Consider the following 17,920-nt stretch of genomic DNA (forward strand, 5'->3'; position numbering starts at 1 on the left):
ACTACACTGAATGACAAGCCAGTTGGTTTCCTGTATACTAGGAAACCATTTACTATGCTGGATGTTAACCATAAAACCAACTTATGGCGCCTAGTGTTTAGTGGGTAATTAGGGGGCTGCAATCAGATTGAGCCTGTGTAGGTTTATATCCAAGGGATGTCTGGGGTTTATTGTTCACATAATGCCACTCAGGGATGAGTGAGGTTGGTCACTTTCATCTTAAATATCAGGACCGACTTGCCAAGCCCCCCGGCTCGTACGCTCCTCATGAGACAAAGTAGGATTAGATGATGATGATGATTATTTTGTATTCCTATACTGCAGGTATTTGGGACCGTTAAACAAAGAGATGGCTGTGGTTGCTTGTGACTTGTAGTGTGAGTTGTTTGTGGTCTGTATCAACGTGTATTTTTATTTTCATGTTATCAGGCACATGTAGTAAGGTAAAATATTACATAATTGTGTAGGGATGATTATTCCGAACATAGCAAAACATTTTATACTGTATTTATTTTCATAATATTACTTTTATATGCCACAAAATGTCAGTGAACTACTTGGGAAATAAATCAGTGAAAAGTTTTATGTAGGAAATTATCATTTTTGCCATTTCAGATGTTGAAAAGGAAAATTATATGAACAGTACAGTTTTGTATTGTTCAGTTTTAACCTGTAATTCAGTAATGCATCACCTTGCAGTAGCACTAGTATTGTCCACAGAAATAAAGTTATGACACACTTCTATCTATCTGCCTATTGCCAGACACCTCAATCCCGTTCGGGGTGGCCACAAACAAATCGCCTCCACGTCGCCTTGTCCCCCGCCATTTTCACTGCCCTGCTCCCAACTCACACACCCCTCTCTCATATACCTCTCCACCCCATCCCTCCATCTTATCCTCGGCCTCCACCTCACTCACATACACTTTCTTTGTCAGTCTTTCACCCTCGATCCTCTCCACATGGCCAAACTACCTCAGTGTATTCCTCCTAATGCTTCCTATCACACTTCATTTCCATTTATAACCATGAATAACATTGTTCATTGTTGTGGTCGTGGGATTATCTGGACATGAACCAAGTGGACTGGAGGAAACTGGCCACTTCAGCCAAGCACCCCTGGAGATGTTTTGTTGCAGTTATGATGAAGGATTGTCTGTACTGTTATATTGGTGCTTGAGGAAAGTGTGCTGAGGTGTTCGGAGGGGCTGCATTACAGTGAGGGCATTGTGGATTGCCTATGTGTTTTATATTGAATTGGTACAAAAGCAGGGAAGGGTGACTGATGTAGATGAATAACAACTTTTGACTGAGTTTAGAGTGCCCCAATAAAAAAAAAAAATCTGATGAGAGAGTTTGATAGGTGCAGAATGAAAAAAGGGAAAAAAGAGGGAAGAAGGGAGAAGGAGAGAAGATGAAAATGTAAGAAGAGGGAAAATAAAAGCATGGAAAAGAGGGGAGCAGGAAAGGAAAGGGGTGAAGGGAAAGAATCAGAAAAATATAAGGGGGAGGAAGAAGAACTGGAAAAGAGGAAGAAGAGGTACCATAGACGTGTTTAAGAGGACTGGAGAAGAGAATATTCGATTTGTTTATAAATGAACTTCTTGACAGGAAATTAAATCTGCAGGGACTTTGGTACTTCTGAACATGACCTCAGCTTTAGACATAGATAATAACCATACTACTGTGGTAGAAATAACAGGGATGAAGCTAATCTATCACACTTTACTTCAGGCATTATAAGAAGAGTGTTTGAATGTTTAGACAAGTAGAAAATTAGTAAGTCACCCAAGTTAACGCAAATTCGGGCACTAAGGTTGTTAATAACATTTTTCGTTTTCTATTAACATCAGAGAAAACATTCAATGTGTTGCCAGGTGTTGATGGGTAACTCATATATTTTCCACGTTATTTTCTTGCAGTTTGTGCATTTGAATTGTCATTTTCCTGATGGTACTGTGAGAGCATTAGCAGTACTTATATTACTGCAATGGCCCTACATGAATAGGATTTTGTATAATGATTTCAGTAGTTAGTAAATGAAATATCAATGTTTATTTGCTAACCATTATCAGAATATGTAAAAAGGTAGTGCCATATACCAAGCTTAAAAAAAAATAAAAATAAAGCAGCTTGAAAATCAGGAAATATGCAATGGTGACGTCTACAAAACAAGTGACAGTCGGACGTAAACACAGGCTAGGTGCGAGAGCGGCCAGGATGCTGTTTTATCTTCATATTAATTAGTCATTGGCTGTATCCAGGTGAGGCTCGCAGAAAATAACGAGGATCAACTCACCTTTGTTTTCCCTATCAGTTTTGGTGGTATTTTTGATAAGGGAAGCGGCAAATGGCTGGAGTGGAAGAGCACCTTTTGACATTTTAATGAAAATTTTTCATTTTTGGTCCTTTTCTACTCTTATTAAATTCTAGACCAGCGTTTTTCAGCTTCGACTGTAGTCATGTACTGGAATTGTTGTTTACTGAAGGTTAAATATTTCTTTTCATGGGTTTTATGTTAATCAGCAGTTGGTTATACATGTATTTACAAATTTTAGTGTGCCTTTCCAGCTGCTGTTTATGTTAGACATAAAACTTTGTTTTTCTCTTTTGTGTATGTGATTTGTGTAAATTCAATAATGATGTCCATCACAAATTACTCATTTTTGATGTACTGGTATTGGTATGATCATTCCAGCAGTGAAACTGTTACCCCCCACACAAAGTGTGGAAGGCTGTAAAGTCCTGGGGAAAACAGAGATTAAGTAAATATATGAGTGTCTTAAAGAGTCTACTGTATGAAAAACTAAAATCCACATCAATTTTTGCAAAATCACCATGATTTTCAAGGTATTTGAACCCAACCAATCTATTTAAGTCATATCTTGTGGTCATAACCTTAGTATTTTATGCTGTTTTGGATAGTTACTGGTATAGAGAAACAAAATAGAAAGGTTATGCTTAACTTACAGCAGAGTATTTTAATAAAGTAACTCTTTGATACATTGTATCTAATATCTGCAGATGTGTTAAACCGCATAGTGGGATGGTGTATTTTATATTTCATTCTTGCCATCTGCAGAAAGTTTCATCCAGTTTATGAAAGACCTTCAAACTGGAGGGGTTAGATGTAGCCTCCAGTAACTCCTTCAGAACTGACTGTAGTTGTATGTTCTGTCAGGGTGGTGTGGTGAGGGAGGATGCTGCGTATAGAGTCTTACATCACCCCCATCATCCTTAGTTATGTCGATAAGTACATCAAGAACCTCAAGCCGGAAGACTCTCAGGTGAGCATCGTAATACATTGTCCTCTTCTTGTGTTATGGTTACAGGAGCTGAATAACCAATGTATTTTATTTATTTGTTTATTTATTTTCTTGAGAACTGGACCACTGCCATACATCAGTCACTCTGTCTGTCTGTTATCACATACCCTAATCCTGCAAGGGGTGGCCACAAAAACATTGCCTCCACACTGCCCTGTCCTCAATCATTTGGCTCCCCTTCCTCCAAATCCTGCCTCCCTCTCTCATGTATCTGTCCATTCCATTCCTTCATATACGTACTCAACAGTTGTTTTGTTTTCATTAGATTGGATACTACCGGTAACTTGTGGTTGCATGAAATCTGATGGGCCGTAGTTATGAGGCAGGGATGAGTTTCGTTGCTTACCAGTCAATATTTACTTTCCAGTCTGATTACACCTGGCCATCGTGTTAGCTGACAAAGGTTAAAGATCTTTGTCAGGTGAAAATAACCTGACTGTAGTTATAAGGTAAAAGTTGTGACAGATTGCAGTATATCCCTGATTTTAGAATGAGGAAGGAGTGATGATAGAATGAGGAGGGAGTGGTGGTAGAATGAGGAGGGGATGGTGGTAGAATGAGGGAGGAGTGGTGAAGGATGGTGATAGAATGATGAGGGTGGTGATAGAATGAGAAGGAGGTGGTGATAGAATGATGAGGGGATGGTGGTAGAATGAGGAAGGAGTGGTGACAGAATGAGAAGGGAGTGGTGAGAGAATGAGGAGGGAGCACTGATGTGATAAGTGTTGATATTGAGACTGTGAAGCATTACCGTACTATTGCAAAACCCTTGTAAATTAATACAGGGCTTAGATATGTGGTAACAGATACACTAATAAGGCAAGAGTGCAGTTTGTTTTATTATCTACTGCTTCAGCCATTTGTCTTTCTGTCTGTCTATTTATTATGAGCTACCCTAATTCCATAGGGATGGTGGGCACAAACAAATTGCCTCCATGTAGCCCTGTCTTTTGCCACTTGGCTGCCTCTTCTCCAATTTCCCCCTCCCCTTCTCTCATATATCTCTCCAGTCCATCCCTCCAGCTCATCCTTTGTCTCCCCCTCTTCCTCTCTTCCTTCATCTCAGTCACGTACACTCCTCTAGTCAGTCTCTCATTCTCCAGGAATTTAAATGGTTAAGATATGCTGCTTATAACAAGAACTTATTTTATTAGCCAACCAGAACTCCATTTTGTCACCCCTTGCCAGGTGTCACTATGGGGCGGGGATGCAGTATTCAACAACCTGGACCTGCGCCTGGACGTGCTGGAACAGGAACTGCGCCTTCCGTTTTCGTTTGTCAATGGCCATATCCATGAGCTGCGCATCCACGTGCCCTGGACCAAACTCACCTCCGAGCCCATCGTCATCACCATCAACACTATCGGTGGGGGCTGGGAAGGGATGGAGAGTAACTGCATAGACTTTGGGTTACCTGTCTCTCTATTTTCCCAGAGTATATACCCTAAGTACTTTTGGTTATCTCTCTGTTTTGCCAGATTGTACTTCATTCATCTTAACTTGGTGGAGATTTCCATCCTTTTGCTGCTTAAATCCCAAAGCTCAGTGGCAGAATAAGGATACTGCAGCCCTGCATCCTCTCCCTAGCATTTCTTCATGACTAGGACCATACTCTAGTGTTAATCTCTTCTTATAGCTCAGCTTTAAGGATGGAGAAATGACAATTTTATGCTTAGCTAAAGTGAACATATCGTAGTTTCCAAATACACTACGGTATGTTCCAGGACTTGATGCACTAATTTCAGGTGGTGATCGACCAATTATGAGCAAAAAATCCTGTATAAACTTGAGTTCAATATCCAGATGTAATGGAGCCACAAGTGTTAATGTCCTTATGGGTGAATTCATAAGGAAATTATTTTCACCCTTAAGATCATCAATAATTATGTGTCTAAAACAGTTGAGCATTAGACCGATGTTCATAAAGCATTTTTTCACTCAAAATTAGCCTAGGAATCACCTGAAGTTAATGTGTCAGCTCCCAGGACACTCTATATATATTAATATCCCAAAATATAACTCCGAGTCAAATGGCTACCCCTTACGGGATTATGGCGTCTGGCAATAGATAGATAGATAGATCATACTACTGTCATGAGAACTTCTTTATAATCACTAGTCTATTTGTGTAGAACAGAAATTTTTATGCATTATTTTTTCTTGTAGGTCTGTCTTGCAACAAAATAAAATGTAAGTGAATGTCAATAAATGTTTGCCTTTGCCAGAGTGCATCCTGAAGCTGAAGGGGTTCGATGGTGGTGGGTCAGAGTCATCGAGCCAGAGTGGTGGGGGAGCCAGGGGCGGGGATGGCCGACGCAGACAAAGGAGGTGCTGTATTGCCCTGTGATGTGATGTGGGATGTGATATGGGATGTGATGTGGAATGTGATGTGGAGTGTGATGTGGGATGTGATATGGAATGTGATGTGGGATGTGATGTGGAATGTGATATGGGATGTGATGTGGAATGTGATATGGGATGTGATGTGGAATGTGATATGGGATGTGATGTGGAATGTGATATGGGATGGGATGTGTGTTGTGATATGGGATGTGATGTGGGATATGATATGGGATATGATGTGGGATGTGATGTGGGACCATGCACTGGGTGACAAGGGAGACATCACAGCACCATATCCTTAGCAAATTATTTGGCATGTTGCAGTATCATATTCCTTTGTTCTGTACAGTATGTCATTTACTCGTCTACTGTTTTAATGTCAGTGTAGTTTTTATCTGAAACATACAAGAGGATACTGATATGTGATGTGTAGAATAAAGTCACTGAGGAAATGATGCTAAGAAATCCGAGAAGCCACATAGAATACAACATAATATGCAGTGTGATGTGATGTGATGTGATATGTTGTGATGTGGTGTGTTATGATATGATGTGGTGTGATGTGATGTGATGTGGTGTGATGTGATCTACAGACAGAGACACAAGATTCTTCCCAATGTTTGACAGGAACATTGTGGAAAAATTGAAATCTTATATTTCCTTCCACACTGCATGTAGGCCTCTTTTTCTAACACTATGTCTGCCCTCAAACACTTATGGTTGTCTCCACAGGCAGGATCTTGAGGCCCCCACCAGCTATGTACAGGGCCTCATCAACCGCATCATCAACAACGTGTGCATCGTCTGCAACAACGTCATCCTCAAGTATGTGGAGGATGACATAGTTCTCTCCATAAATGTCAAGACACTGGAATTCCGCTCTGTTGATGGTAACTGGACGCCTGCATTCATAGGTGAGAGCAGGCTTTAATTTTACTTGTATTCATTAATTTTCCTTTTACAACTACTACACAGCATTCACTTTACTGTGCATTATAAATCAGTCTTTGCAACTCTGTTTTCCATGTACCATATTGGTATCCACAGGATGGGGAAACATATGAGTAGATTGTGGTTCATTGCTCGTCATCCAACTATCCATCATCCAATCCCATGTTATCCCTTGAGGAGTGTAGGAGCCCAGGGCTAGGCAAGTTGGCCCTGACATTTAAGATGAGAGTGATTCATTGCTCTTGCAGTATGTAAATCAGTAAAGTAGTCTGATTTACATCTTTGCCAGTTTATGTTATAGGACAAACAAGGCTGCTTGCATTACAGATAGTGGATGTTGAAGTGCCAGCAGCCAGTTTAGTGTGCAGTGTTTGTTTATACAGTATTAATAGCTCAAAATCTGATACAGTAATGCAAAAGCCTGATCAGTATTGTACAGTCACCCTCAGTTCTGTCCAAACTTATTTCATTTCTGACAATTTATTTGGTACCCAAAATTTGTGGTGTGTATTCTGAGAAGTGATCTGCCCACTGTATTATGAGCAAACACAGTCTTTGCCACATCACCTGCAAGTGCAGAACCGAGGGGATCTGTACCTGTACATTTTATTGAATATCTATGCTTTTTCCATCTAAGTTCTTGAATTAGGGACACAGTAGTGATATGAATGCCTATTTCCCAGGTTAGTTCTTGTTTAGTTCATTGTATTCAAGTAATTATTCTTGTCTGCCAGACCTGACAGCAGAGGACCTGATTCTGCGTAACCTGGCCACATTGACTGACCTTACTGTATGTCTTGACAAGAGGAATGCTTCAGGCAAGATTGAGAACTATCAGGTGAGAAGTCTTACTTGTCAGTAAATAGATAGACAGATAGGCAAACAGAGAGAGAGAGAGAGAAATTCAGAGTTGAGTTAGAATAGATTTACAGGACATGCTGCCCTTTTAGTTGTGGCTTCTTTTAATGAACCACAGTACTGTGATGTCATATTTGTAGATATAGTAAATAGATTAATCCATCCATCCATCCATCATCCAATCCTACATTGCCTTGTGAGAAGCATAGGAGCCCGGGGCTAGGCAGTTGGTCCCGACATTTAAAACTGACAGTAATGAATTCAGTGCTCATTTAAAGTAAGGTACTGTAATGGTGTTTACTCACATGGCAGGAAGTAGATGGGATTGGTTTTAATGTCCCAGGCTCATTTGGGTGATAGATAGAGAAAAAGATATTTAAATTGATGGAAAGACAGAGGTAGAAAGGTGGATAAATAGTAATCTTGATAAGTTTCACATGACACGGGAGCCGCATGTAAACTGATGTCCATTGTCATACTGAGTAGTTCTTTAGTTTGAGAGGTGGATAAGTAGATAGAAAAATAAATGCATTAGGAGTTTAAATAGTAGTAATGAATTCTGTTCTGTCCTCATTTTTCTAGGACCACTGATTTATCACTGTTCATTGCCTTATAGAGATAGAGAAGCAGATAGGTAAATATTGATAGATAAGGAAATAAATAGATTGACAGACAGTTAGATGGATAGGGTAGTAACAATGACCAGTTCCTTGTCCGGCAGGAACCATTAATGTACCGGTGTTCGTTGTCATGTCGAATGGTGCGTCAGTTTGAGAGCATCAACTCACTGCAGCCGGTGTGCACTCGCTACGATGTCTTCTGCCCCCAGCTACATTTCAGCCTCTCGGACACGCAGCTGCCCATGTTCCTGCGCCTACTGGAGTTGTCCCTGGCGTTGTACTACGGAGACCTGCCCAACACCACCACGACATCGGGAGAAGGGGAGCAGGGTGGTGGAGGGATGGCTGGGGTGGAGGGTGAAGGTGGGATGTCTGATGGTGAGTAGAGCGCCAGTATTAACCCTTTAGTATGGTGATCTCTTTTTGATCTAATTCTCTCTACCACCAAATGATTTTACTTACCCAAAGGAAGAAGTCTTGCTGTAGAGACTAAAATAAAACCTGTCATATTAATCACCATCATAGTGAAAAATCTGACCCTTCCCCTGCAAAATCTTGGTCCACCACATATCCACTGAGCCAAGGAGAGTACTGTACTTGACTGTGGTGGTTTAATTATCACAGTGACATCTTCAGAGCTTTGTATAAGGGAGGATTCATAGTTACAAAATAAGTAGGTTACTGTAATTCGAATATTCTTAATGTCTTCAGAACTTGGCTCAGGTGAGGATTCATGGTCGTCCTGGGCATGGTCGCTGGGAACTGCATTGCTGCCGGTGTACTGGGAAGATGATGACCCCACTGCTGTAGCCTCCCACACACACCGCCTCAGACACACACTGCACATGGCCATCTATGTAGAAACAGCCACGTGGACATTCAAGGTAGCCCACGATTGTTATCTGCAAATAAACTGATGGACTAAAGATTAAAGTTGCCCTTCTTCAGTCCACCATCCTCCTTTTGGTGGATAGGGAGAGAGTTGAGGGATTTTTGTGTAAGTGGAGAATGACATAATGTTTATTTCAGTTTTGTTGCTGTCAAACAGTTTTGTTCAGCTTAAACTAGACCTTTATGGCTATCCATCCATCCATCATCCAATCCTGTATTGCCCCATGAGGAGCGTAGGAGCCCGGAGCTAGGCAAGTTGGTCCTGACATTTAAGATGAGGGTAACCAGCCTCACTCATCCCTGAGTGGCATTATGTGAGCAGTAAACCCCAACCATCCCTTGGATATAAACCTTCACCAGCTCAATCTGATTGGAGCGCCATAGTTACCCAATAGATAGGTAAATAAATAGATATTAGATAGATGGGTATAGTAGGTAGATAGCACGTTCCATTTCCGCAACCATCATGGAAATATCTGTGAACTATAGGTCATAATAATACATGTTACTGTATTAATCTGAAAAATTTTGACATCCACTGTCTTTCACCAGTTGACAGAATCGGTTCAGGACAGCGGTTACTTTGGTCCGAGCAAGATGCGATTCACCCCTTTCCTTTGTGTGGAACAGCAGGGCAGCTTCATGACCGTGGTAGTGAGGGGGATGGAGGCAGTTAACGTCAAGCTGGGAATATCGGCACTGTCACTTGAACCCATTGGCACGTGTATGTGTGGCATCAGCGATATACAGGAGGTGAGATGAGGGGTGATGATGATAATGAAAGGGATGACGAAGTGATGATAGGAGGCATGATCATGAGTATGACATTGATGATGATGATGATGAGGATCTGTATGGTTATCTACTTTCCATCTGTCTTTGTGTCTGTATATCTATCTATCTATCTGTCTATCACAGGGTAACATTCCGGGTGGTCAGGATGGAGGAGGAGAAGAGAAAGTGGCGTCCATAACATTCCTGGAGAGTGGGCAGGAGGGTCAAGAGTACCTGGCTGGCTCCCTGTTTGACCCACAGGTGCTGATGGATGCACAGGAGTTGTGGGATTATACCTACACCTGGGACAAGCACATTAAGAACACTACAGGTAGGTTGGATAGGTGTGTGTGTGTGTGTGGATGGGTGGTTGGGCAGGGTTGGGTGTGCATGTGTGGGTGTGGGTTTGAGAGAGGGAGAGAAAGAGAGATTGGAGGGTTAATTTGATTGGTAACCAACGAGACTCATTCTTACCTCATGAGCAAGGCTCATCAAATTTCATACAACCACTTTTAATATTGAAGCTGTGAAATTGGCCCAGTTCTGTCAGGTGAAAATAAACTGATCTTAGGTACCAGTATATTGGTGTAGTGATGTTTACCTTGCATTCACAGAGGCAAGCCTGCTAGCGGTGACAGGTGCCGTGGGGATGGACTATTTCTACTTCATGGAGCTGCCAGCAGACATCAACAGTGAGAAGCTCTCTGAGATCAGTGCCGACCTTGAGCACAGGTACAGTAAGGTCTTTGTTGTGGGTTCAGGAGAAGATTTACTGGTACATAGTGATGAGGATGATAACAAGAACTTATACATATTGACTTCATGATAGTGATGATGATGATGATGATGACAGTGACGATGATGATATATACTGTAATGACTTATCACACACCTTCCCCACTCAGCAACCTGAGTGAGCGTGCATTGTGTCGCGTGGCGGTGGGTGAATGTCGCATCAATGCCACGTCAGGTCTTTATCACAGACTGCAGGCGGTGGCACACTGTCTCTCACTCCATGACTACCCTCCCTATGCCCAACCACCCTCATGTAAGCACTGGCAAGCTCTGTGGTGAGATTACATTACACTTGGAATTGTCTACCTCATAGGATGGAATTTTTAAACTGTTTTTGTACAGTGTTAGTTATTTCTATGGTCCTGGGAATTCATTTTAACTTACTGTGACATCATTTTAGGGTCTTGGTAAATCTTTGTTCATATACATAGCTTATTTTAATGAGTACATTATTTTGGTACTTTTCTCACACGGTCCCCACCACTTCACCACACTCTTCATCATTCTACCCCACCTCTCTCTCCACCTCACCTTTCCACCATGCCTCTCCACCATCTCGATTTCACTTTTCCACCTCACTTCTCCGCTCTACCTCTCCACCTTACCTCACCATCTCCACCTCACTTCTCCACTGTACCTCTTCACCTTACCTCACCATCTCCATCTCACTTTTCCACCTCACCTGTCTGCCTCACTTTTTCACCTCACCCTTAACCATGCTGTCCCACAGACTCTGCCCCATCGGATCTGCATATGCCCAGTGAGGAGGAGGTGGCATCCCTGGAGGCCAACACCCCTACACGGTCATACCTGCTGACTGTGATGGACCCCACGCTCGTCATACACTCTGCTCAGCACCCCACCGTCAACATGAGGAACCTACTCAACGCCAGGCGCAGGAAGGTATGTTTTGTTCATGGGTCTTGATGTTATATTGGTATTGGCTGTAGTGCATAAAGGCTAGACTCAATAAAATACTGTAGAGATTTTTAGGTGTACAGGTTTATGACTAGGTTGCAGAAATTCAGAACTTTTAGATATGGTTGACCTTTCTACATTCTTGGTGGTATTGAATCCTAAACAGATATGTACTGGTGTTACATTTGATAATGCATTGGAGTCATGGGACATAGTGATCCACATTCAAGCCATTTCTTGAATGCACTTTTGTTATCTTGGAAGTGGGCTCTCCCTTGTCAAGTGTAACCCAAGGCATGCTGTGGTAGAAGACCTGCAAGGGTCTGAACCTCAGTGGCCGAAAGAATAGACAGCATGTCCCCACGTGCCTATCCCTCACTCCAGCCTGAGTGAGTTTAAGTAGTGTTTTGGTGCTCTTCAAGAACAGCCTTGGTCAGTCTTTTGACTGCTTTAGGTTAGAACATTGTAGATTAAGGACATGTGAATTTTTAGCCATTGGCTACAGTGAGTTAACAAACAAAGTAATTATCTGAATGATTTAATTGTGTAGAAGAACCAGAAGGCAAGTGGTGATCTGTGTATGGCACGTGTGTTGCTGGTACCAAGTGTGCGCCTGAAGCTGTCACGGCTTAATGTGGAGTGGACCAAACCCATGTACCCCAAACGACTGGTGTCTGCTGCATGTATGCTGCGACCACCATCACCTGCCATGCTGCACAACTGCCACTCACACCTCACATTCACTGTAAGTGTGTGATGCCCCAATGTCGCATTCTCATCCACAGCCACTACAGTACAGCATATTCGTTCCAAGATTCCTCATTCAGTTTTCACTCTCCACCACAAAAAGCCGTTGAACACTGTACCTGTGTGTGCAGCATTGGATGTGCACTTATCCTGTCAGAGAAAGTGGTATTCCATAGCCATACAGATCAGTTGTCCTTGGGAACCCACTGAACTTAGGCTTGAATGTGTACAGTAGAGCTTTCCATCTGTGTCAGGAATACAGTATATTATAAGCTGGCCCAGACAGTAGGCTGCTTACATATATCATACCTTCACTGTATGGCAGTGTTGTTGCTCACCTCAGTTGCAGTGTAGGTGTTTAAGCAGGATCACCTTGACCAAGAAACAAAAGTACTTAAAATCAAGGACCACATGAAAGCTTGGGACTTAAAATAGATATGATTCATTGATTTTGTTCAAGATCCTTCCCATCCCAGCACTGATATTCAACACAATCCCCAGTCACATAGAAACAAAATATAAACATCATAACTAGCTTACACATAATGTCTTCAAAACATCTTCCACCTTTATTCAGTGCTATGATGATGATGTTGATGATGATGGCAGTGGTAATTGCCTCATGACCCCTCCACAGGCACACAATGTCAGTGTGGGTGTGCAGTACCAGGCCCATTCAGTGACACTGCTACAAGGGTTCTCACCATCACTCTACTGCAAGACCCTCCTCCTGCCCCTCTACTGGGCATCACCACACCAGCCACGACAGGAGTACTTCTTGCAGGCAGGTTAGGCACTGGGCATCATGCACAGTTTATTCTATTCCAGTTAATGCTAGATGATTTTATTCATCTCAATGAGACATAGGAGCCTAAGAAGGATAATGAGAATTAGGGTTAGGCTGTTGATGCTGCTGCTGGAGGATGTCAGTCAGCTGAGAGTGCATCATAGGAGCCTGAGAATGGTGATAGGATGTAAGGCAAGGTTGATGATGATCATATGATCTGTGTATGTATGTCCCCTGTATACCAGCTATGATTTTTCTACTCCCCACAGATAGTCTGAGCATATCCACAAGCGCCCCTCAGCTGGTGTTGTTGTGGTGTGTGGCAGCGTCATGGTGGGAGACTCACCCCCGCCCAGAGAGGCTACACCAAGACTCTCTTGTAGACGACGCACTCAACCATAAATGTAGGTTGAGAACCTTTGACTCTTTACATATCATGGTTATAAGATACTGTATACACTTGTTACTTTAACTTGGCCCAGATTTTTTTTTTTTTTTTTTTTGCAGCTTATATAGATTATCTTTTTACTGCGTGATGCTTCATCCTGTGAAAAGTGGCCCAGACAAGAAACTTCAGGGATTTTTTATCCCCCAGATTATTCCAGTAATAAGTGTGTATATATGTTTATGTGTGCACACAGGGCTGGCACTGCTGTGTTTGAAGGTACATCATGTGGAAGCAAAGCTGTGTGACACTCCATCCTTGAGAGGGTGTGTGGGCACCCTCGGGGGTGCCACTGTTACTCTCCTTAAGCCCTCTGGTGATCTCCTGTGCCTCCTTATGTCTGGCCCGGAGGATAAGACTGGCCTGGAGGTGCTGCTGCCGGACACCATCTCAGTCTCGGACAAACTGCTGAAAGTAGCACTACAGTTCCCAAAGAATGACACAGACGAGAGTGTTCCCAGCGTCCTCACTCTGGGCATGAAGAAGACCGCATGTCTCTTTGACCCACAGCTGATGCAGTGGCTCAAATATTCACCCAGGAAAATTGAGAGTGATGTGTTGAGTGAGATGGTGTTCCTCAAGAAGATCTCAGAAGTGCGAGGGGTCCCCATCAGCCAGAGGAAGCCATCAGAGAGTGAATCAGAAGCCACAAAGATCGAGTCATCCACAGCCACACTGTCCGAGGCCAAAACTGAGAGTCGCGGCAGAGTTCATTCCTCACGGGATGGCCAAGACAATGCACCTAAGACATGGAAGGAGAAGTTTGTGTCCTGGTATCCTGTCCTGTCACGACTACTTATCCACGCAGACATTGACACAGCCACTTTCTTCCTGCCGTCATCTGCCCTGAATGTCGCATCAGAATCTGGGCTCGTAAATGCAGTGCATCGAACGTACCTGACTCGGAGTGAACGTGCCTCATTGGGGGACACGCTGGTCATCTGTCTGCCTCACTTGGTCCTCCACAACGCTGCACAGAAACAGTCACTCCTTCACAATGTACATGATGTTCCTGTTATTCTGCCAGCTGACATCTGGGCCACAGGTCAGTGTACATGAAGTCAAAAAGATTAAGCAGCGTTGATTATTTCCATATGTAATGCAAATCCCAAAGGTTAGGTGAAATTTGTTTTGTGTGTGTGTGAGCCAGGGGATATTTATTCTGTTTCCTTGTTACTGTGTCCTGACAGTTTCATTCAGTTTATGATAGACTTTTCAGATTGAAGGGGTTAGATTATCATTATATAACTCCAGTATAACTCACAAACCACCCACTTTACCCACACTCCAGTGCAGCCCTCACTCCACATCACACTTACTCACCAAATAAACCACATTAATTATAACACAGATAGTTCTTCACCATAACCTTAACACAAAGCCTCCTGGAATGACCATTCAAAGTCACCGATTTCCAGAGGTCCACTGGGTTCACAAGGAGATGAGCCTGGGATTAAAGTACCAGCAATACAAGAGGTCTTTTCAAAGATTAAATAATATGGTAGCAACAGGAATAATCTAAAAAGGAAGTGACATGGATTCAGGGAGTTAACATGGTCCTGATGTGCCCCTCAGAGCGAGACAAGCTGCCATGGTCGCTAAGTCTGGCAGGGTTCAGTGTGTACAGCCTCCAGGGCAGTGGTCAGCATGTCAAGCTGCCGGTGCTGAAGCCTGTCAACACCACCGCCACACTTGCCATCACCGCTAAGTGCCAGGTGGGTGGATGGCTGGGTGGGAAGATGATGGAAAGGTTGGTGGATGGGTGGGAGGGAGGATGATGAATAGTTGGGTGTGTGGGCATATGGGTGGGCAAGTAGGTTGGCGGGTGGATAAGTGAATGAGTGAGTGGATAAGTGCACAGGGAGGTGGGTACAACATTCAAGGATTAGCTTAGTGTAATTTTCAGTGTGGCTTGGTGAGCAGGTAGGCATAAGAAACATTGATAGTTTAGGGAACATGAGGGTGGATGGAAATCAAAAAGAAAAACAGCAGAGTCAAAATAGGTGATAGGAGGTAAGGAAGAGAGTTAGGATATTGGGGAGGGAAGGAAGGAGAAAGAGGAAGAGAAGAAAGAGGAAGGGGAATTACACTATATTGGGTACAGCTTGACATTATTACCACCATACTTACCATCAGTGCAGAATTGTGGTGGGTGGATGCATAGGTGGGCAAGTATAGGTCATTTCATCCATTGCTGTATGCCTTAATCGCGTAAGGGGCGTCCACAAACAAATTCCCCCCACATCGCCCTGTCCTCTGCCATTTGGCTGCCCTCTCTCATGTCTCTCCACTCATTCCCACCATCTCATCCTATGTCTCCCCCTCCACCTCACTCACATTTACTCTTCTAGTCTGACTGCCATTTCCATCCTGTCCACATGGCCAAACCATCTTAGATTATTTCTCTTAACACTCAGTCACATCCATAGTGTTACTGTTTGACAGCACTCCTTTACTTCCTCATTTGTCTATCTCTGTCCATGTAACACACAACACCATATCCATCCAGTCACCAACCAGATGTACTGTATTGCAGGGGCCGAGCCTAAGCCAGCTGGGACTGGTAATTCACACGGACATGTCACCGCTGGAGTTCTGTGGCAGCCGATGTCAGGTGGCCGGTCATGTGGCTATCGTGGAGAACATTCTTGGCCTCGTTGCACATTTCATCACACACTCGCCAAAGTCTGTGAGTATGCACTGTGTAGGGATCGGGCCAGTGTGCTTGGATAGACTCTAATGTTTTAATTCCACTCTCTTCTTTCCATATTCTTTCATTCTTGTGTTTTTGTACCTCTTTCAGAAATAGTGTCCCGTACAATATTAGTTTTCCTGTTTAAATTCAATACATGTGATGATAATGATGATGACATTGATGATGATGACAGTGATAAAAATAGTGACAGCAATGATGATGATGATGATGATAATGATAAAAATAATGACAGTGATGGTAATGATGATGATGATGATATACCTTCAACCTTCCCTTCAGCAATCCAGTTCAAAATCGTCCACACCAGTTCCACCACATCAACTGCCAGTGCCAGACAGTTCCTCCCAGCCCGCCACTAGCCAGCCACCACCACAGCAACCACAGCCGCCACCACAGCCTCCACATGCGAAACCCTTCCACCACAGCAGCTCTGACCCTAACACACTGCTGGTGGCGGAGGTGGAGGAGGCGGAGGAAGAGAGAGGTGAGGTGGACAGTGCAGACGAGGAGAGAGGTGAGGTGGAGGAGGAGGAGAGAGATAAGCTGAGGATGTGGAAGAGGAGAGAAATGAGGTTGAGGAGAAGAGAGGTGAGGTGAAGGAGGTAGAGGAGCAAGGTAAGGTTGAGGAGGAGAGAAGTGAGGCAGAGGAGAGAATGAGGTGGAAGAGGAGTGAGATGAGGTGGAATAGGTGGAGGAGGAGAGAGGTGAGGTGGGGGACATTGGCAAGAAGCTTTAGGAAGTACTCAGTTACCTGATGAATATTTTATTTTCTTAATCCATTAATATCTTTGGAATGGAGGTTTTTAGACTTTCATTCCAAGTTTGTATTTTCTTTATTTGTTAGTGTTCTTGTTTATAGATCATACACCCTCTGTATTAGTGGACAAAGGAGTTTTGATGATGATGATGATGATGATGGTCTGACTGTCTAAAAATCTACCTCCAGATGTCTTAATACAGGAAGGGGTGGCCACAGACAAACTGCCTCCATGTCACCCTGTCCTCTGCCATCAGACTGCCCTCTCTCCATCTCATTCTTCCCCTTTCCCTTTTATACCTCATCACCCTGTCCTTCCATTTAATCCTTGGTCTCTCTCACGACTTCACCTACACTCCTAGTCAGTCTTTCATTTCCATCCACTCTGCATAGCCACCAATGATGGAGATTTTAGTTAATGTAGCTGATAATAACAGTGATAATTGTGATGATAATGACAACACTGATTTTTTTTCTTTGTGTCCACAGCAACAACTACCACCGAGCAAGAAGCCAGCACAAGTAGTGGTCCGGCGGTAACAGCATGGGTGCAGTGGACGGTGGCACGTGTGTCTGCCTCACTGTATGCCAAGGAGGGTGAGGTGGGTGAGGGCCGCAAACTGAGGGCAGAGATGGAGGACCTCACCACTGCACTGGACCTGCACCGCATCTACTCCAAGGTTAAGGTCAAGGTCACATCATTCAGCGTACTCCATTACACCCGGAGGTCAGTCTTCTTTTTTATTACAGTGTATACATTACTCATGGATGCATTGTAGTCTGGTGGTAGAGCTCTTGGATCAGATTGCATTGTGCCTGCATGCAACATTTCTGGTCTCAGAGGTGGCTAGAGGTTTTTCTGTCATATATGTGGTAGCAGGGATACAGGTCAGTCTCAACCTTAAATGTTCTGGACAACAGCAGCCTAGCCTCTCCAGATGGGGCAAAATAGGGGTGGCTTTTACCATTTTACATTAGTTATGCATGTATCC

General features: G+C 43.4%; 1 protein-coding gene across 1 annotated transcript in view; it reads left to right on the top strand.

Annotated features, from left to right (window-relative positions):
* The first annotated feature begins 3,200 nt into the window (after positions 1-3,200).
* Vps13B (vacuolar protein sorting 13B) overlaps positions 3,201-17,920 on the top strand; it is a 37,488-nt gene continuing 22,768 nt past the window's right edge. Inside the window, exons 1-20 of the mRNA XM_080274347.1 lie at positions 3,201-3,287; positions 4,515-4,692; positions 5,552-5,654; positions 6,402-6,583; positions 7,355-7,458; positions 8,200-8,476; positions 8,810-8,982; positions 9,542-9,742; positions 9,908-10,094; positions 10,378-10,495; positions 10,669-10,811; positions 11,289-11,461; positions 12,027-12,221; positions 12,861-13,011; positions 13,280-13,414; positions 13,652-14,500; positions 15,031-15,170; positions 15,992-16,144; positions 16,451-16,667; positions 17,418-17,655. Coding sequence (XP_080130473.1) covers positions 3,201-3,287; positions 4,515-4,692; positions 5,552-5,654; positions 6,402-6,583; positions 7,355-7,458; positions 8,200-8,476; positions 8,810-8,982; positions 9,542-9,742; positions 9,908-10,094; positions 10,378-10,495; positions 10,669-10,811; positions 11,289-11,461; positions 12,027-12,221; positions 12,861-13,011; positions 13,280-13,414; positions 13,652-14,500; positions 15,031-15,170; positions 15,992-16,144; positions 16,451-16,667; positions 17,418-17,655 — 4,004 coding nt within the window. The remainder of the gene's footprint in view (positions 3,288-4,514; positions 4,693-5,551; positions 5,655-6,401; positions 6,584-7,354; positions 7,459-8,199; positions 8,477-8,809; positions 8,983-9,541; positions 9,743-9,907; positions 10,095-10,377; positions 10,496-10,668; positions 10,812-11,288; positions 11,462-12,026; positions 12,222-12,860; positions 13,012-13,279; positions 13,415-13,651; positions 14,501-15,030; positions 15,171-15,991; positions 16,145-16,450; positions 16,668-17,417; positions 17,656-17,920) is intronic.

The sequence above is a fragment of the Coenobita brevimanus genome, chromosome 57, assembly GCF_032717465.1.
Source record: "Coenobita brevimanus isolate Jiangsu-jjx chromosome 57, ASM3271746v2, whole genome shotgun sequence".
Lineage (NCBI taxonomy): Eukaryota > Metazoa > Arthropoda > Malacostraca > Decapoda > Coenobitidae > Coenobita > Coenobita brevimanus.